The sequence below is a fragment of the Mus pahari genome, chromosome 17 (genome assembly GCF_900095145.1).
Source record: "Mus pahari chromosome 17, PAHARI_EIJ_v1.1, whole genome shotgun sequence".
Classification (NCBI taxonomy): domain Eukaryota; kingdom Metazoa; phylum Chordata; class Mammalia; order Rodentia; family Muridae; genus Mus; species Mus pahari.
Window position 1 is genome coordinate 24,136,067 of NC_034606.1, and position 21,186 is coordinate 24,157,252.

Genomic DNA, 21,186 nt, shown 5'->3' on the forward strand with positions numbered 1-21,186 from the left:
GTGTGTGTGTATGGTGTGTGTGTGGTGTGTGCATGTGTGGTGTGTGTGTGTGGTATGTGTGGTGTGTGTATGTGTGATGTGTGTGTGTGGTGTGTGTGTATGGCGTGTGTGTATGGTGTGTGTGTGGTGTGTGCATGTGTGGTGTGTGTGTGTGTGTGTGTGGTATGTGTGTATGGCATGTGTGTGTGTGTAGGGGGTTAACAAAGGCCCTCCCCACCATTCACATCTCTGGAAATCTTGTGAAGCCATGAACACCAGCTCACAAGGGAACAGGAGCGTCTGAGCTCTTCTCTTCTGCGCTGAAGCCGCCTTTCTGAGGTTTGAACACCCTAGAGCCTGGGCTCTGTGACATGCAGACTGAGACAGCATTTCATGAAGATGTTTTGTTCACACAGGTCTGGGTTTAAAAAGTGAAACAAAGCAAAACAAAACAAAACAACAAAAAAAACCAAACACAAAACAATGCAAACACAAAACAAAGCAAACACACACACACACACACACACACACACACACACACACACACACACACACACACTAAACCACCTTGTTGTTTCTATTGTTAAGACTGAGTCAGAGCAGTGATGTTCTGGACTCTCAGCCTCCAAAGCAGACACAGGTGGGGAAGTGCATTTTTGCGGAGGCAGAGGCGGGCTCCCCTCCCACCGAGAGCTCTAAGCCTCAGCGCCTCGCTCTGACTCTGTGTGGTATTGGGAATCTTCTTTATGAACCTCTAAGGAGGCCATAGTCTCTCAATGTCTTTTTTCTTCCTGCCTCACCCTTTACTGGAAGCTGCCTAGGGATCTGTATGGACACCCTGAACACCGTCTGAAGACAGTGTCCCATGTTGCCATGCTATTGCAAACGTTTCCCTCCAGTTCTTGCCATACCTGTTTCTTCACCGTGCTCTTTCTGATCTTTGGATCAAACTAAATACTAGATCAATGGGCTACAGTGCCTGTATGGAGCTCACAGGGAGAGTAGGGGGACACATGTTCTTCTTTTCAAACGCATTCCCCCAAATCAACAGTGTGCCAGCAGTGTAAGGGCCAAAGCCTCTTATGTGGACGTGGCGTTATATATTCAAAGATGCTGAGTAGTGAGGGGCAGGGCTGGGAGGCCTCATGGCTGTGCTGTGGTTGTGTGCACGCGCTGTTCTTGCTGATCTCTGCTTGCAGAACTTACTTTGGACCTGTGATTGTTAAGTCTTTTGTGCTTAGTAAAATCAGGACTGTGGTCATTTTGCATCGTGTGGCAGTTTGAGTGGTTCTGGTGCCTGACCTGGCATTGTGGGGTGACTCAGAAGCTAAGACTTGGGTTTAGAGGTGGGGGAGGGTTAAGAAGAGCAAACCTGAGCTACAGTGTCAAAAAATTAAGTTCACCTCTATTCCAGGACAGCGTAGTATGTAACACACCAATGGTAGTACACTGGTATCTTTGTGCTTTTGGCCAGCGACTATCAAAACCTTGCAGGGCCTGGGGTCTAAGAGCAGAGCCAGCTCTTAAGCAAATTCACAGCCAAGATCGACGATGAGCCAGCAAGGCTTTGGGAGCTGCTTTCCTATAAATGATCATGAAATCACGGGATTCCCTAATTTATCCATCGTTACTGTTGGTTTACAAAGGGAACCATGGCTGCCAACTGCCAGTGTTTATGGAACACCTACCATAGGCCAGGACCAAGCGCTTGCTTTAGTTCACTCATTGAATCCTTACTGCTCCTACCTTGTAAGACCTAATCCTGTAGGTATTATTAACTCGATTTTACAACCGGGGAAACCAAGGCACAGAGCTCCAACAACCTGGTCAGGGTTAAGCCTAGAGCTGACTTCTCAAACTTTAGCATGTGTCAGTTTCAAGGCCCAAGCCTCAGGAAGTAGGGTTCAGAGGACCAATGAGAGGACTGAGAAATTTCATTTTAATGGATTCTCAAGTGGCTATGATGTTGCTGTTTGGAGACAAACTTTGTGATCATGGGCTAGGTCCTGGTTAGTTGGTTTCACTACTTTATTGAGGTAGTTACTAGCTCATGAAGTGTGTGTGTGTGTGTGTGTGTGTGTGTGTGTGTGTGTATACACATGTGCAGGCATACATGTGTATGTTTCTGTACTGATCACCAATGTCGGCCATCCAAAGAAACCCCATCTATGCCCCTTGTGACTTGGAAAGAGGACATAGATCACAGATAAGTCCTCCAGCTCCGTGGCTTTAGGCCCCGAGAATGGAGGGGATGAGGGCCGCTGCCTTTGATCGTGACACTGGGCAGGATTTGAAAGCAGGGGGCCCTGGAGGCTCACATACAGTAAGGCTACAGTTCCAAAACTTTGTCTTTTCATCTGCTGGCAGCAACCTCAAGAGTGAGGAGCAGCCAGCCCCAGATGAGGTAGGAACTCAGCCGGGAAGTCCTGCGGTTCTCTGTCCACTTCTGCTACCGACTTGCTGTGTGGTCCTGATAAGTTACAGATGGCTCCTTGCTCTGCAGACGGGCCTTGTCCAGCAGTTGTGGGCCACCATCAAATAACCATTCGGCCCACATGAGAGTTAGGATGCTCTTGTGAAATTGAAAGCAAGCACGGGGGGCATAGGAATGAATGTTCAGAAGAGGTAAAAGCGTTCTCCAAAAAAACAAAATAGAAGACAAAAGAAATCGGAAACTCCCTGTAGGCATTTTGTAAATTAAGGATTTTCTCTCAAAAAAGGGCTTACCACTAAATACCTTGAAATAGCTGGCTTATTTTGTTGGCCCATGGTGAGAGTGAGACTAAAAACTTGATTTATGCATGTTTTCCTCAGGAGCCTTTCTCTGAGGTATATAGCACATCTTTCTCTCTCTCTCCTGGGAGGCTGACAGTAAATTGTAATCATAAAAACAACAGCTAACATTTGTATGCTTGCCACATGCCAGATATGGTTCTGAGCCTGCATCTGACCTCACATTTAAGATGATTCTGTGAGAGACGATGCCCACAGCCTCTGTCTCACAAAGGAGAAGGGAAGGTTAGTCATTCCTTGTCAGTAGAGCCAGGATTTGCACCTGGACCCTCTGAGTATAACGCTTTGCTCCTAAACATGACACTTCTCTTGTCCTGGGCTCTGCCGTAGCCCACAGTATCCCAACCTCAGCCCCACATCTGAGGCTGGTCAGTTCTGCAGAGTCGGGCTGCTCTGTGTATGTTTAGCGGTCTCCTGGACCTTCTTTCTCCTAGCGTTGAGAACTACTGATGTAAATGATCCTGTCCCCAGAACTCAGTTCCGCATCCCAGATCCTGGCTTCCTTTAGAAATAGGACAGGACAGTGTCAGACAGAACCCTCAGAGTTTCACTGCTTACAGTCTGATAAGCTTGGAAGGTGGCGCGCAACTGCGTGTAGCTCCTCTTGGCCAGGACTTCATTGAAGGCAAGCTCGTCCGTGCCCCAGCGACCTTCCCCTGCCTAAGGGCGGAGTGCAAACAGAGTGATAAGAACTGGTGCAAACACACTGAACATATAATGTCATTGACAGTGGATAGGCGAGCAGCCAAACACGGCGTAATATAGAAAACTATAGCTGTCCTGATAGCTGTGTCACAATGTCACTTTGTGGCTAACTGCCCTTGAATCTGAGGTGTGGTTGTTCCCAATATATCAGAAATCAATGTGACAGGACACCTTCTCTGTTGCTACTCATGCACACCAACCAAAGGTGTGTGTTTTCAAAAGCCCACAGTGGTTTCGGACTCCCCACCTTGTGGGCTTTTTCTAGAGGTTCGTGGGAAGAAATATCCCTCAAAAGAGATCTAGCCCATCATGGTATGAGAGAGAGAAAAGGAACCACCTTACCTCACCAGTATGTCACCATCTCATATAACACATCTTTAAAATCCTCAATACAGACCCCACTCGGGGTATTCTCTTTGGGGGGGGGGGTCCCATTTGGAATCCCATTCCAATCTCTCTTTTGGAGTGTCTGCTTTCCTAATGAACTTCTGCTCAAACTATCTATGCCTTTCAGCTGATTTCTTTCCTTTAAGAAGGCAAGAGCTAAGAGACCCCACAAGACCACGAGTAAAGCCTCACTTAACAGAGAAGTACAAAATACACATGCGATAGAAGCCAGTACATGGAACCCATGGTATATGTGACACATTTCCTTCATTATTATCTATACCATCCTGTGTTCCAGTCAGGTTAACCCCAGAGTATAAGACAGGAACACGTCCTTAGAATACAATCTATGCAGAGTATAGCAAGTATTTACTTATCAAAGGCCACATTTCATTCCAAAGTCATTCTCATTTGCATGAAACAAAACAAAACAAAACAAAAAAATGCTTGTTAAAGCAATCTTAGTAAGTCAAAGCCCAAAAGAATGTGTGGAGCCAGGTGCATGCAAACACTTACATCATACAAATCTTTGGCATCCTGACCAGCCAATTCCTTGTCCACAGTGTCTTCTTCATCACGACTGGCCTACAAAGATTGACCAGATTGCCATCAACTCAAATACCTGCTTGACCAGCAGAGAAGCCAAGTGAGCCCTGAGACTTTGGGGAAAAGAGGGGGGAAGGGAAGAAGCCCAGCTCAGCCTGGCAGAGAGGCAAGGCCTGCTCTTTGCTGCCATCTTTTGGGAAAGACTAAAGCAGTTTAACTGTAATTCTCTCCCTCTCCTCCCTCTCCTCCCTCTCCTCCCTCTCCTCCCTCTCCTCCCTCTCCTCCCTCTCCCTCTCCCTCCCCCTCCCCCTCTCTCTCTCCCTCTCCCTCTCCTCTCCTCCTTCCCCCTTCACTCTCTCCCTCATCTCTCTCCAACCCCACAACGGTCGCTCATCAAATCCACAGTCTTCAGTGAAATCGGATAGTAACCTGGGATTCACTAGGAAGCCAGCTTTCTTCCTCCTCAATTACCAAATGCCACCACTCAGTAGCCAATGCCCAAGAACTTTGAAAGCTGGTCATGGAAGACTGTGTACGTCTAAAGAAAGCCCTGGGTGGGTGGCAGAGTGCTGAAATGACCCTAGTGACCTGACCCCTAGTATCATCTCCTTCCCTTGGGTGTGGATGATCGCATGATGACATCATGTCTGACAGCATGAGGGGAATTTTGCAGATGTAATCCAGGTCTTCAATCAGGCAAATGAAATCCAAAGGGAAATGATCCTGGGTGGCCCCTGGCCCAAGCAGACGAGAGTTCTTAAAGATCAGAGGTGGAAATCCCAGAGGAAGGCTTGCTGCTGGCTTTGGAGAAAGCAGGCAGCCTGGCTGTAAACTGTGTAGTGGTGGGAAGGGTAGAAGGACATGCTGTAGGGATCGGGGAAAGTCCCAAGGACTGCTGGGTAACAGCTAGCAAGAAAATCGTCACATCCGTCAGCAGGCTCCAAAGGAATGAATTCTCCCAGAACCTTGAGTGGCTGGCATGCGGACATGTTGGTTTCATCCTGTTGAGTCCCTCCATGAAGGACTTAGCTAATAGATATCTGGACCCTCGGCCCGTGGGCATGGGTGGATAATGGGCCATGATGCATTAAGCGGTTTTGTTTGGGGCAGTTAAAGAGAAGATCCTTCTGTCTGTGGTTAAATCTATACACATGTTCTCTGCTGTTACTGTGCCCAGGTGGGAGAAATGAAATGGGGAAGAGTGGACAGAGGTCTGTCTGTCCGTGAGATCTGGATGCTGTCTGTCTGGAGCCCCAGGGCCTATTTTACAGAAGGGCCAGATCTTAAAAGAGCCACTCTCCTGTCTGAGGTCTTGTGGTTCCCACAGGCCTAGATTTTAGCTATATCCTGTAAGCAAGTAGAGTTGTGTGTCGAAGGGGCTCTGTTGGAGGCCGGAGGGGGTCTTGCTCCTGGGTTGTTTCTTTCTAGCTCCTCTGTCCACCTCTGGGATCTGAGTTTCTTTCTTGGACAAAGGAGGCACCTATGCTAAGTGACAGAATTCAGCTAAAGGGATTATAACCTGCAAGATAATCAGGTAGAGCCCTGGGAGAGGTGGTGGTTCCCCAGTTCCTGAGGTGATGGAGCCATGCTATCTGGGTTCTCACTAACACCGTCTTTTTTCCTCATTTGTCATTTTTGAGATGTGGACTTGGAGAGCCCAGGCTGGTTTCAGACTTGCTGTGTAGCCAGGGATAACCTTGAACTTCTTACCCCCTGTCCTTACCTCTAAAGTACTGAGATCACCCATGTGAACCCTCACTCCCAGTTTACATGGTTCTGGGGGTTGAACTCAGTGCTTCCTCCTTTTTAGACAAACAGCTGCATCCGTGACCCCTTCTCTAATGTTTTAAGTAAACGCTACTCTCCTTTGTCCATGTTTTCCTGGTGTGTGTGTGTGTGTGTGTGTGTGTGTGTGTGTGTGTGTAACAATAGCACATGCCCAAGCCTTCCTTCCTGAGATCATCAAGTAGGCAAAGCCTGTTTATCCTCACCTGTAACAGGGACACCAGAATCTTTCTCAGGTTTCCACTTGTGTCATCTTTGACATCAGATTCAAGGCTCCTGCCAAATACTTTGGGGGAAGAAAAAAAAAAAAAAAGGAAAGGGGACAGTGGATGACTGAGTCCCCGGTGGTATTTCAAAAGAAACACACTCAACCCAAAGCCAGAATAAAAGCTACTTACGCCTTTGGTAAGCTTCTTTGATGGCGACAATCTCCTAGGAAGATGATTGAAACAATTAGTGTCTAAGCCGGGAGTCAATAGGAAATAGGGAGACGAGGCAGGAGTCTGTCTCCAGATGCAGGCAGCTGGCCTCTGTGACTTTCTCTTGAGATGATTGTCATCATCTACAGGGTAGTGCACTGGCCTGTGGGAAGTCTGCTAATGCAAAGTGGCCCTCTCTGGGTAAGTATTTCAAACATGGAAGTAGTGTGTGCATGCAGTCTTTTTAAAAAATGGAGTCAACTTGGAGGATCTATCACCAGCTAAATGCAGACAATATAGTATGTTTATACAGTGGAATGAATACTGTTCACCCATAAAAAGAAAGAAACTCTGTCATCTATGACAACATGGTTGATCGTGGAGGATAGTAGGTTGAATGAAATAATCTAGACACAGAAAGTCATGAACCTCACGGAATTCACTCATTTACAGAGCATAACGAAGTTAACCTCAGGAAGGCTCAGGACGTAGAGTAGTGCTTACAGAAGGCTAGAGAGAATAGAGGTGGGGCGGGGGCCAGTGGTACTAAGTTACAGTGTGTGGTGGTTTGAATGAGGAATGTACCCTATAACTCAGGCCTTTATAACTCAGCTGCTGGCTCTGTTTGTGGAGGTTGGGAGAAGGTACAGCCTTCCTGGAGGACGTCACTACAAGGGGGTTTTGAGGGTTTATAACCTCACTTTATGTTGCTTCAAATTCGCAGTTGAAGAGGCGACCTCTCAACTTCCTGCTCGTGCTGTCATACCTTCCTGCCATGGCGAGTTTTTAATCCATTTGTCTCTGTATCCTTTTCTTGCTGTAAGTTGCCTTTGGTCATGGTATCTTTTCACAACCACAGAGAGGTAACCAATACACAGTGAGAGAGGCATAAGGAGTTCTAGTCTACACAGTGGGAGAGTTGACGTTAATAAGAATTTATTGTATATTCCTGCATGGTTACAAGAGAGGATTTTGAGTGTTCTCACCATTAAAGGGATAGTAAATATTTAAGGTGATGGAATCACTGGTTATTCAAACTTGACCATAACACTTTGTCTATATGTATCAAAAAAAATCACACCTTAGCCCAGACATAGCTACCGCGATGATGCATCAATAAGAAAGAATTATGAAGAATTATGGCTAAACTAATAGCTACTACTTTTCTCTGTCTCTTCACCCAGTCTCATTCCCTTATCCCCACCCATATAACCAAGGCTAGAGTTCAGTGTGTATCTCCCTGGTGTCTATCACAGTCCTGAATACTTGTATATAGGCCTAGTGCTCTATCCTCCAAGCCAAGCATCAGCCATCTTTGTAAGCTCGGCTATGCCCGCTTGCAGAAGATCATCTCAGCTGAGTTTGTTGACTATTGACCTTCTCTTCTCATGCCTGTAATCTTAATAGAGATGGAGGCAGAAGGATTAGGAGTTCAAGGTCATCCTCAGCTACACAAAGAATTTAAAGCCAGTCTTGGTTACACGAACCTCTGTCTCACAAAAAAGAAAAGAAAAGAAAAGAGAAAAAGGAAAAAGAAAAAAGAAAAAGAAAATAAAAGAGTATAAGCCGAATGGCAACTTTGAAACCCCTAAGCCCCAACCCCCCCCCCCCCCAAATAAATCAACAAAAATCTACTGTTACAAAATTGCCAGGTAGACACTAGCCCCTCAGAGGCTGATCACTGGAATCCTTGGGAGTGTAGAGGGTCCTAGGATCCTTACCTAAATATACGGCTACTCCTCCCAACTAGTAATAGGTAATTCTGCCCTAACTGTTACGGTACTATCAAGGAGAGGCTAGAGGTATACAGGCTGAGGGGGGCTAGGGAAGGGAGCTGCATCTATGGAGCCACGGGGGAGTGGACATCTATGCTGGGTGCAGACCTTCCGGTGAGGAGGCTCTAAGGCCACCCACACTCATGCCTGTAGCCCCTCACCAACTGATCTAGAAGTAAGCCTAATAACTCAGTGGTTCCCTAGAGTGAGTTTTGGTTTGTCATTGGGGCCTTAGGGGAAGACGTTGTTATATCTCCCCTAGGAAAGGAATCTTAGCAACAGAGCTGCTAGAACTATTGTCTGCACTAGACCTTTAGGCAGTGGGAAATAGTGCTTATTGTTCTGTGGCTTATTTTTAACTCTGTGTTGTCTTAGCGACGCAAGCTATCCTCTGACATAGATCATGGATGTGTTTTTTGGAAGGGATAGACAGTATCCCATTCTGCGTAAGCCACAGTTGATTTATCTAGCCTCCTCTGGGTGGCTGCTTAGGTGGTTTCCAGTTTGCCTGGGCTTTAAACAACTCTCTAGGTCAGCAGGCCAAGTCTCCCTCTAGAATGTGTCCTGGCAGGAATTGTTTTACACCCTCTATGTCAAGTCGACCACCTCTGAGTCGTCTCAACTTTCCCTTGGGCCAGCAGTGATTAAGAACTGGCATTTCCCCTGCCAGTTAAAAAGAGAGAGGGGGCCAGGTGTGGGGAGGGCACCAAGTGGGCAGGTGTGGGCTGTGATGGGGGAAGGAAGGCAGACCAGATGGTAGGAGCTGCTCACCACCTTTGTTTTTGCAGCTCTCCCTCCCCCCCTTTGTTTTCTCCACCTACTGCTGGGATCTGTCTGAACCTGGCCCCCCACCTTCACTTTGTGTGTGTTTTCCTTTTTAAACCACTAAGTCTATTTGTTTGAAAGAAAAGTTTTGCTGGTGGCTTGGATCTTAAAGGAACCCTGCTAAGATTAAGAAAATAATAAGGAAAGCAATGGGCTACAAAAGCAGGTACTGCTTGCTCTTGACGTTGAATGCTTGATTGCAGGGACCTTTGGCATCTCTGGGAAGGGTGGACACGCGTGAAGAATATGAAATGACATCAAGTGGGGTTTGTGCTACTCCTCTTCTGGGCTCCTTCCTACCCTATCTCCTTGAGATGGGAGGCTTAGAGGCTGGGCATTAAGCTTGTTGGTAGGGCATTTGCCTGGTAGATGTAGGCTCTGAGCTCAATTCCCAGCTGTAGGGGAGTAGTTCTGATGCTTTGATTTAGTCGGGAGTCTGCTGAAGGTCCTTATCCCCAATTGGTTTTTGATTTATCGATAAAGATGCCAGCAGTCAATGTCTGGGCACAGGGCAGGACACAGAGAGGACTGGAAGGAGACCCCCCATACTTGGGGGAGAGAGATGGAACAGACTCAGAGCTGCGGAGAGATCACTCAAGATGTAGGGAGAAAGGGAAAACAGCAACCCACGGAAGGGCAACCCGGAAGCATCCTGGGCAGTAAAGAGCAATGGGCCTCACAGAAGACATCTGTACAGCAAAGCTAAAGGTAGAGTTGGAAGGTGTTTAGCCAGGAGTACCGGAAGGAAGGGCATTCTAGCTGCAGGAGGCTTAGAAGTGCCCAGCCACTGAGCCAATAAGGCATCTTAAAGATAGGCGTGTGTGTGTGTGTGTGTGTGTGTGTGTGTGTGTGTGTGTGTGTATGTATGTGTGTCTTTCATCCGAGGATCCAAAGATTCCCTGAGTGGGTGGCTGAAGCTTGGCCTGCCCAGGATCATAAAATGGGGTAGATAAAACTACATGGTGCACCCAGCACTGAAAAAGGAAAAAGAAATGGGGAAGTCTTATTAACCCCAGAGATTCAAAGGACTAGAGATTGCTGTCATGGCTTGGTGCTGTGGGGACTTGACTGAATCTAAGTTTCAGTTGAGCAGAGGAAGCCGGTGGCCAGCTTCAGGGCGTCACAACATTACATGGAGCATGGAGGCAGGGTCCCCTCCTGGGAGCCTCAGATTGTTGGGTTTTTCTTGCACTTTCTTAATTGTGCCCCCCCCCCCCGCGCGCTCTAGTGGTTGTGGAGAAAGGTGGGGAATCTCTAGAAATGATTTGTGGACTTTACTTTCAACTTTCCTGGCTTGGGGAATGAAAGACAAGTTGACTGCGCCCCCACCATAACAACTTCCAAAAGGGTAGTGCATTCTCAAGGGATACATGGGGAGATCTGCTGATAAAGGATGCAGGATCAGGGTTGAGGGGGGGGGGTATGGCTCAGTTGGTAGAGTGCTTGCCTAACTTGTGAGAAGCCCTCAGTTTGATATCCAGTACCACATAAAACTGAGTTTGGTGGTGCATGCCTGTAATCTTAATAGAGATGGAGGCAGAAGGATTAGGAGTTCAAGGTCATCCTCAGCTACACAAAGAATTTAAAGCCAGTCTTGGTTACACGAACCTCTGTCTCACAAAAAAAGAAAGAAAAGAAAAGAAAAGAAAAGAGAAAAAGGAAAAAGAAAAAAGAAAATAAAAGAGTATCAGCTGAACGGCAACATTGAGACCCTCAAGCCCCAACCCCCCCCCCAAATAAATCAACAAAAATCTGTTATAAAATTTCCATGGAGACACTAGCCCCTCAGAGGCTGCTCACTGGAATCCTTGGTTCCACACACCTTGGCCATTATTGACACATTCTGCTCTTTGCTAAGTAACAGCCATGTACAAGGCAGTGATGCAAACATACTTGGCTACTTATTGATACTCACAGCAGAGGGCCTATGAAGTCAGATTGAGAGCAGATACAACAGAGTTCTGCCTTCTGTGTGAAAAGCGCATCCGTTAGAAAAACAAAACCTGGACTGACAGCTCTTCAAGCCAGGGGCAGCAGCATGGAAACTGACCTCTGGAGGACTCTGAAGAGTTGTTCTTCCTGCATAAGCTTAGCAGGTATGTTTCTGCCCAGAATCTTGTCTACTCATGGATACCATGTAGGGGGATTAGCTTCCTCTGGCAGGGCTCAGTCATGTCTGATGCACCAGCAGGGCTCAGCCATGCGTGATGCATGAATAACCTGTCCTCCAGGAGCTGGGACCAGAGGCTCAAGCTAGACTAACCTTGTTGCTTCGTGTGCATAGGATCTCTATGAGCATGGCCTCATTGGTGCCTAGGCCCTTCATAGCTTTCTGCAGCTGCCGTGCGGCGTACTCATTGGGCCGATCCAGAAGGGCCAAAGCTGTCTTCTCGAAGTTTCCACTCAGTTCACTCTTGAGCACCTCCTCTAAGTCCTGCAGGAAGCACAGAGCAGTTGGCTGGGAGAGTTGCGAGAAGAGGCGTGGGTGTCTGCCTACATTACTACGTGAGTTTCAGGGACAGGACACCTGCCATAGACATGCATAGGAATGATCTGGGCAGGAGCCGCTTGATCCTGAGGACAGTGGTCACCATAACTGCCTGTTCGTTTCTCCCCTACCCCTAAGTCCGGCTGAGAGGCATCTCGCTCAGGGCTGGAGCCCCCCCCCCAAATGAATATAAAAAGCTAGAACATTTACAGAACAGTTTAGGGTTCAGAGAGTTCTTGTTCAGCCGAAGCTCATCACAGCCCTGCAACGCTGACTGGCAGATGAATCCCATTATCTCCACCTAGTAAACCTCAGAAAATGAAGAATTTGTCACCAAACATTCAGCTAGAAAAGACTTGGCACTTTCCACGGATGGTCAGCGTTTCTGTATGGAGGATAGCAAGACTTATTTATGTCTGTATAGGGAATGAGAATCCATGAAAACCTCTGCGTAGTGCCCATATTCAATGCTCAAAAAATATGCATGGTAATATATGGTATGCAAGAATATTATTATTCCATCCTAAAAAGAATTTTCTGAGAAAACAGCAGTCATCGGTTTCTCTGATAGATCTCTGAGCTCTGGGTTTGGGAGGGGGGGAAAGCAGAAGATTTTATATAAGGGGATCTGCTGTATCAAAGACCATGTGATGTCCTGCCTTTGTCCCTCAAGCTCATGGCACTTCACCTAACACCAAATCCCGTGAAGGCAGGCCTTTCTGTCTCAAAACTATCCAGCATGGGTGGCTGCATAGAAACATTTGAAATATTTTTTTTCAGGTCATTGAAAACATTCAGGTATGGTTTGGAAATGCAGTCCATCCACTCAGTCTTTCGATCTATGAACACAAAAGCAAATCTGGTGTTTTTATGGGTTTCTAAACCCAAGACGCAGTGTCAAGAACCCTGGGCTCTTGGTCTGGCTTCTCTAAAAACCACCTGTGGTATCTTGGTATGGCTATTCACGAGCTCAGTTGATTTGTGGGCTTAGAGAAGATTATTTGAGCTCCTCTAATTTTTTTTTTTTTTTTTTTTTTTTTTTTTTTAGCATCCCTGGTCTTAGCTCCCAGATCAGGAAACACTTGGCACAGGAAAGTCTCCTGAGCTTTGTGCTAGAAAGTTCTCTATTTTTCAGCAGAGTCCCTAGGCCCATATTTACTTTTGTTCTGGACATGAGTTTAAGACATCTGCGTCTGACTTTCTATTTTGTTGAGCTAGAAATAGACATAAGTTGGGGACTGCTCAGTTGGAGTTATGAATATAGAAACAGATGAAAATTCCACTGTTCAACCCTTTGCAGGAAAACTGGAGACTCACTTATTTTCCTAAAAATGACATTGACAAGCCTGATTATTACGACACACAAGCATGCACACCAGCTTACTCGCACGTGCACACACACATACCACACACATAATGTGCACACCCATAGCACACATATATAACATGTACACACAAATATCACACACATACATAGCACACATACACACATGTAACACACATAACACACACATACATAACTCAGACACACAGAGATGCACACACAGACTCACCACTGCAACATCACAGCCACTGACCATGTGACATTTTTATAAGTGTCCCTTTGTGTCCCTGGTCTTCTGGGAGTAGAAGTTGACCTTGGTTATGGAAGACTTGGGCATGGGTCCTGGTTTTTGTCCTTTCTTTTTAACAAAAATTCAATATGGAGGAGGAGGTATGAGTGATACTCAGCAGGAGTAGAAGTTAGGTTGAATATAATCAAGATGTATGTGTTAAATTGTGAAAGAAATAACAGTTCTTAAAAAGCCCACTAAATACATTACTTTAACATATAAATATTTGACCATATGTGACCTGCCTTTCCTGTCTGTAAAACTGAAACAATCTGTCGTAATTTCTATTTACTGGTTTGCGCTGGAATGATTCTGTTTGAAATCCAAGAAAACCAGTAAGGGACCCTTCTCATTCTGTTTCTGAGGAGACCAAAGCCTAAAGAAATTACTATGAAACCTTTATCAATAGGAATGAGGATATACCGTGATGACTTTCATTTTGTGTCATAACTCCAGTGTCTTGGGGTTATGATCCCCCACTACTGGGGACTGAGGCAGGAGGATCTCAAGTTCAAAGTCAGTCTTGGCAAATCATGGAGATTCTTTTCCAAAATAAAAATAGAAAGGGGACGGGACATAGCCCAGTGGTGGAGAGGCTTAGAAACAACCATCCCTAAGTCCACACAACAGCTCGGCTCTGGGAGGAGCCACACCGACGTACCATAGGCAGTTTTGTAGGCTTAGCATGAGTGAGGCTCTAAGTTCAACTGAGTTCTAAATTCAAGTAAAGTCTCAGCTCCACAGGAGTCCAGTGAAGGCTGGGAGTGGGGGAAACGCTCTTCCGCAGGGAAGAGCACACAAACTGGTTATCTAATACCAAACATCCCTGAAATCATGCATACAAATAACATTATATAGACTGAATAGTCACATTATGTCTTTAGTAATATTTAAAAATAGAGAATATTTAGCAACATATTTAGTAACATATTCAGAAATGTAATATGATATTTATGTTTAGTTATATATATATATATATATATATATATATATATATATATATATATATATATATATATTGTGTGTGTGTGTGTGTGACAACAATGAAAACAGAGGCCATGAATTGGAAAGAGAGCATTGAGTTATATAAAAGAGTTTGGAGGGAAGGAAGGAAAGGGGAAATGATGACATTATATTATTATCTCAAAAACTAAAAGCAAAAATTTTAAAAAAGTTTTCTGTACCAATGATTTATAAAGAAATATGGACCTCGAAGATAGCTGAATACATAAAATTGTCTATACAAAGCCCCATTTGTGGGAATTGGTTTTTCAAATCACTGTCCTATCTATAAGTTATCATGCGTAATTAGTCCAAATTGAATGAAAAATGAGCAACTGCAATAGAAAAATGAAATCAATTTTTTTTTTAAAAACAAAAAAACAAAACAAAACAAAAAAAAACAATGAGTTTAGGAGTACTGACATGTCAGCGTTACCTCGACATAGCAACGTTAATCAATGAAAAGTTCCAAAAGCCCTTTCCTCAGGCTGTGATCTGACTGTCACTGTGCTCTCCCTCCCGGCGTGTGTGTCGTGTCGGATGCTGACGCTGGCACATCCCCGCGTACCTTGCCGTACTTCTCCTTGTACCTCTGCTTTATCTGTTGCCTCTCCTCCGATGTCCTGCTGGATAAGACTTCAATGATGGCTGCCTCGTCCGTTCCTGAAGTTCAGGAGATAGAAACAGAGTCACCGTGCTCAAGAAAAGGTATGGAGGTTGTTGTTGTTCAGGTCTGAAGAAGCCACGCCTCTGGATTAAAAGGCATCAGAGGCAAGAATGGAACTAGAAGGACTTAATGCTTACTGTTTTCTGCTGAAAACCGTGTTCCTGCCACTCCAGACTAGTATCTACGGAGACCTCACCTTGTGTGAGGGGCAGTGAGAGCCACTCATAGAGAAATGCCTGTGGCAGGCAGGGTCCCTAACTTAATTCCTAAGGGAGTAAAGAAATCAGCATGAAACCTGAGCATAAATGTTCAGAGCAATATTGGCCAAAATCAGTCAATGGTAGAACTATCCCAAGGACCATCAGGAGGCAAATGGCTAATCAAAATATGGATATCCATACAATTATCCTCTTGTGGGTCACAAGAACAGCTAGGGTACAGAAAAAAATATGAATGAACCTTGGAAATGGAGCCGATCACAAAAGACCACATATTGCATGATTCTATTCATGTGCAAATCTAGAGCAAGGTATTTCATAGGGCAGAAAGTGGACTGGGGGCTGGTGGTGGATAGTGTAGACAAGGAATATGAGGATATAAAGTATTCTAAAAACAAGCACTGTCTAATGGCCACACCACCCTGAACATACCCAATCTCATCTAAAAATCAACTGCGACAGGGCTACATATGTCTATGAATACAGTAAAAATTGAACTGTATATTTCCAATGAGTAAGTTATATAGTATGTGAATTATATAGTATGTGAATTATATCTCAAGTTATGGGACTTATGCCTTCTCTTCTGGGTACTTATAGCTGAACAGATAAGATTGAAGCCTAAATTTACTAAATATTGATCTCATCCATAATGTCTCTCTCTCTCTCTCTCTCTCTCTCTCTCTGTGTGTGTGTAAAATACTTTGGCACCCCTACTTCCTCACCCATAAGCTGGGGTCATGTCATTCAAGGGCATGTGAGAATGAAAAGACAGAGTCCAAAGAGGGGCCGTGGTGCATGCAGCAATAAACTGTCATACCACAGACAACAAGCAGCATAAATGCCCAAGGACCTGGCACTGCCTTGAGTCCATGGAGAGCTTGTGTCCAGGCCACCCTGCAGGGGATGCTCACTCCGCAACTGTGAGCTCTACACAGGTGACTTTGGAGGTCACCTAGTTCTTAATGACAGATGAGGAAACTTACGGAAGAACGTTTGATTGGTTCCTGCATATTCTTTTCTATGCTCCAAACATTGTAGCCAGTTCTCTTCCCTTCCCCTTCCCTACCTTCTTCTCAGCTTCGTGTGCTGGCTGGCCCTTCTATTCCCAGCCCTCCAACCTCAGTTCCAATCTGCCGTTCTGGTTGTACTCTTCCTGGTCAGATGACCACAGCTGACTCTCGTCTTCAGCTGAGCTCCGGACCAGCCCTCTGGCCCAGTTCCTTCCTCTGACTTCCCATCTTACTTCTAGCTGCCTGTTGCCCCACTTACATGGCCCTCTAAGGCAGTTCTGCTTGGAGTGTAGCTTAGCTAAGATTCCTTTGGCAAAAATGTTTTAATGTGTATTCTCTGCAGTGTTATTTGGTTTCCATTCATGGCATCACCTTAGTTAGAAAATCCAACATCACCTAAGGGATCCATCCCTGTTTCCTTTGCTTTCTAATGCCGCTTAACCATACCTGTCTCTTTCATCTAAGCCTCTCCTGCACTTCTGCTGCCATTGCCAAGTCCTGACTGGTTTTAGTCTCCCTGATACAGGGCACTGGTCTCTGCCATGTTGGCCTCACGTCACCTCATAATCTAAATGCTGTTAATGAGTCTTTATGACTCCTGGGATTGGATCAGAATCCCAAAATGGAATGAGACTTCCTGGCATTCAGTCTCAAGCTGCTCTTTTGGACCATCTCTTTGATGACTAACACAGGGCTCACTTAGCTTCTTGTGATTACGTTTGTCTGTAGACCAATTACTTTCATAAACCTTGAAGAGTCAAATTCCTGTTTACTCCGTTCTTGCATAGCCAGTTATGTAGTCAGTGTGAGGACCAGTTATTATAGGATTGTATAATGCGATGTGAGCCTAGTGGCTGGGCCCTGGGCAGTGGTAATTCAATGGTACTGGGCACTGTTACATAGTCAGTTCTATGCATCTTATTTGGGCCATAGCCGGGAGCTTGGGAGAGTTGAAGGTTCTGCCAGTCTGTTGTTTACTAGGCCATATTACTGGAAGTATAAAACTGACATAGAAAGGCTGACGTATAACCATTTTTATATTTAATAATTACTACTTAATGTGAACTTGTGTTTTGTGAAAAAAACAAGGGTTAAAAATAAATTGAACGCGAAGGAACTACTAAGCCAAACATATTTTCGTTGGCAAAACTTGGGGAAGACAAATGTTAGAGGTCCAGATACCTTGCTGTATATAGATTTTTGACTCTTCGGGGATGTGGATGAGTCGGGCACAGACTTGAGTCTCTTCACACAGTGGATTATGGCGGTTCTAGCATATTCTGTGTAAGTACCTGTTGCATTGGCCTGTGCTGATTCATTCAAAGAAAGATGTGACACAAAGCTGAGCTCCTGTGCCTTGGGGCTAACGCTACTTCCACACATCCCATTGTCTTTCAGAAATAGCCACAGCCCATAGAAATAGACTGTGACCACAAACCCTTTAGTGGTGGGGCTTCTGGTGTCCAGAACGGAAATATCAACACCTTTCCATTGCTTTAAGCCACTTTTTTTGTTTCTGACGAGTCATTCTGAGATTCTAAGACATGAGTGTAACTGCTCTCCTCAGCAGTGTCACCTCTCTCCACAACCCCAAACCTGGAGAGTCCTGAAGTTGCTGGTGGCCCCACCTTCAGTTGCAATTCAATGGCAAGGTGACCACTGAAAGAACTGAATGAGTGAATTCACTGGTTGAGTACTACCTTGCTCAGATTCTGAAATCTTGGGGGAATCCGTAAACGGAGCTGGCATGTTCTGGTGGGAGTTGGGAGCGAAAGAAACATCATCAGACAGGAGATAAAAAGGAACTGTTGGAGGTGAGGAAGGAAGAGATGGAGCCTGGTGGACATGTCCCCCCCCTTCACTTCGGCTTTGCATCCGCTCTGAAAACTGTCTTTGGAAAGACCTGGCCAGGACTTAGAAGGAGAGGCCCAGACGAGAGGATAGAAAGTCCAGGGATAGCCACTAGCTTTGTGTTCTTGGAGTGGGCCGTTCCCTTCATCTCAGGGGTTAACTCCACCTCTGTAATTCTGGGAAGACTTTAGCCATTTGAGTCCAAGCAGAGAACGAGAGAATCCTAGGATGAGCTCACTTGCAAAAATAGCAGGAGTGAGTTGCCTGCCTCTTCCTGCTTTGGTTCCCACACTGTCTGTTATTCACGGTGTCCCCCCCCCCTTCATTTCCTCCAGGGCTTTAGCCTAGGTGATGTGTATCTGCTTACTTACTCTGTGGTGCTTTTGTGATTAACTTTTAAATGTCTGGGTGCCAGAAATCTCACCCCCAGACAAGATTTCATTCTTCTTTAAATATAGAACGTACCCTTTCAGTGTAGCGGACTGTCTTTCCACTACAGTTAGGGCTACTCTTATCCTCGTCAAAGGCCCCAGTATTTCAGGCTTAGATCCTAGACCCTCGCACGCCTGCTTCCTTCGTTTGGTACATGCGTTGTTTGAGGCCAGTGCAAACCAGGGTTTCATCTCTGGATCTTACTCCTTTCACTCTGTGTCTGAATAGTCCTCTGCTCCAACCTTTCAATGGTCCCTTCATATATGGCAAGGTCTTAGAGGAGCCACTGGGACCTTTTAGTGTACATCGTATTGTTTACCCCTTTCCAAGCCCTTATCCACTCTAGAGGGAATTTGCAGCTACTATTTGGTTTTATAACCCAACAAAGAAGTGATTTGCTAAAGGTGACCTCACTCCACATTTCACGGTCCATGTGTCTTATAAGCAGTCTGTGCGGCTGAGCCTTTTCCTGCAAACACGTACAATGGCTTAAGGCACTCGGGTTGATTCCCAGTGGTTCTGGAAAAGAGTTTAAAACTGGAAGAAAAAAAAAAAAAAAAGACCCTCCACACTAGCTGTGCATTAGACACTGGAGGGGAGTCATTACACTGCACTGTCAGAGCCAGAGTGGCCACAGCCTGGAAGCATCCCAGCGCCTCTGTGGTCTGCCTTCCCAGCAGTTTTCTGGAAAGCAACTGGGTGGTGGTGGTGGTGGAGTGTTGGCAGGATGGAGCCACCGCGTTTGAAGGCCACACGATCCCGTGTGGCAGATAAACAAGGCTAAACTGAGCTTCTAGCACGTTCACGCTTCTGTCCACGCTGACCTGACTGACCACAGATAGCTGGGTTCTTAGATCACGTACTGGAAGCCAAGCCCCGGGATGCCCTACCTCCTAAATTCCCCTGAAAGAAGGACACAGGGAAGGCAAGGGAAATAATGACCAGGGCTGAATCCCATCTGCCTGAGGGGACCGCGGGCTCACACTTGCTCTCTGTCTGCATTCTTCTCCAGAGGTGGGTGTGTCTGTTACCCCAAATTCTGTGGCTTCAAACAACACAACCTATACTACCACAGCTCTGATATTGGAAGTCTGAAGTTGCTGTGTCCTCCCAGCTCATGGGTGTTCTTTGGCAGTGAGTACATGAGAGTAGTCTCTACCTATCTTCATGTGTCCCCAAACTGGCTGCCTCGCCATCTTTCTCTTCTGTCTTTTTTTTTTTTTTTTTTTTTTTTTTTTTTTTTAGACGTATATGTATATGCTCTGTCTTCATGCACACCCAAAGAGGGAATCAGATGCCATCAAAGATGGTTGTGAGTCACCAAGTGGTTGCTGAGAATTGAACTCAGAACCTCTGGAAGAGCAGCCAGTGCTCTTAACCCCTTCAGCCCTCTTCTGTCTTTCTTAAGAACACCTGTCGTTGGATTTTTGCACCTACCCAGGTATCCCAGGGGTCTTTCTTCCTAGCATCCTTAACTCAAACACATCTGTAAAGACCCCCTTTCCAAATAAGGACAGGGCCATTCTCCCAGATCCTGGGGGACTAAACCTTCTAGATGCCTCCATTCAACCTTTTGTGATGGAGAACAGGTTGGATCTGCCTAGTGATCTAGTTGGATCTGATCTAATTGGAACTGAGCTCGCAGTTAAGGAGTGGCTTAATGGTTACCAATGGGATGCTGTGTACTGCGCACAGAGAGTGTGGGGAAAGGGTGCTGAGCTGGAAGTTAGGGTCTGAGCTCTAGGTTAGAAGCATGCCCTGAAGTGGCTGAGCAGTTTCGTTGCTGCACACCTCAGCTGACCTGAGCTTGACCCTAAGGTGTGGTCCCAGACTCTGCAGAGTTCTTCCTGAGACCTATTAGCAATGCCCCGCATCTCCTCAAGAGCCCTTGATGGCTAGTATGCCTTTGAACATTGAGAAGCCGTGGATGATCTCCAGTGGCTCTGAGGTCTCCAAGGCTGCTGGTCCATGGACTCTTCGTTGGAGCCTACTCTGTGGTGGGTCAGTTGGTAGGGATTGCTCCAAAGGATAAGTCTAGGCAGAAGCTGGTGGATATGCAGAGCCTTGGAACGGAGACTGGGGCATCAGAGGAGCCTAGGCTGAGAGAGTCCACGGCAGGGAGAGGCTGGGGACCATGTGGGACTTCCCATGACCCAGGTCATCCACATACTCAGGGCATCATAAGACACCAGGGGAACAGATCAACAGCTTCAAGCTAGAATCTAAGTTTTGCATCTTTTGGAGAAACAAACTATCATTTTATTGTGGAACATTATTTGACTTGCATTGGTGGTGAGGGGGAGAAGTGCATTTACTCTTTCCTGTGCTTGGACCTTCCAGTCCTCCTTCATCCAACCCCTCCGCTTCTGACTTGTCATGGCTACTTAGTGCTTAAAGGGCGACAGATGCAAATAAAAATAAACTAGAATGTAAAATACTTCATTTATAATTTTATGTCCATAGTGGGATAAAATGATATTTTGTATAAATTGGGGGTATCGAAAGTGTATCGTCAAAATAATATAACTTGTATATTTTTTCTCTTTTAAAATTTGGCTTCTTAAAAACTGAAATGAGGGCTGGTGAGATGGCTCAGCAGGTAAGAGCACCGGACTGCTCTTCTGAAGGTCCTGAATTCAAATCCCAGCAACCACATGGTGGCTCACAACCATCGTAACGAGATCTGAC

The 21,186-nt window shown here is 45.7% G+C and overlaps 1 protein-coding gene across 1 annotated transcript in view; it reads right to left on the reverse strand.

The window, feature by feature from the left end:
• Anxa13 (annexin A13) overlaps positions 1-21,186 on the reverse strand; it is a 57,783-nt gene that overhangs the window by 10,079 nt on the left and 26,518 nt on the right. The window contains exons 3-8 of the mRNA XM_021217303.2: positions 14,886-14,980; positions 11,478-11,648; positions 6,594-6,627; positions 6,402-6,481; positions 4,381-4,449; positions 3,331-3,432 (exon numbers count right to left, since the gene is read on the reverse strand). Of these exons, the coding sequence (XP_021072962.1) occupies positions 3,331-3,432; positions 4,381-4,449; positions 6,402-6,481; positions 6,594-6,627; positions 11,478-11,648; positions 14,886-14,980 (551 nt within the window). The remainder of the gene's footprint in view (positions 1-3,330; positions 3,433-4,380; positions 4,450-6,401; positions 6,482-6,593; positions 6,628-11,477; positions 11,649-14,885; positions 14,981-21,186) is intronic.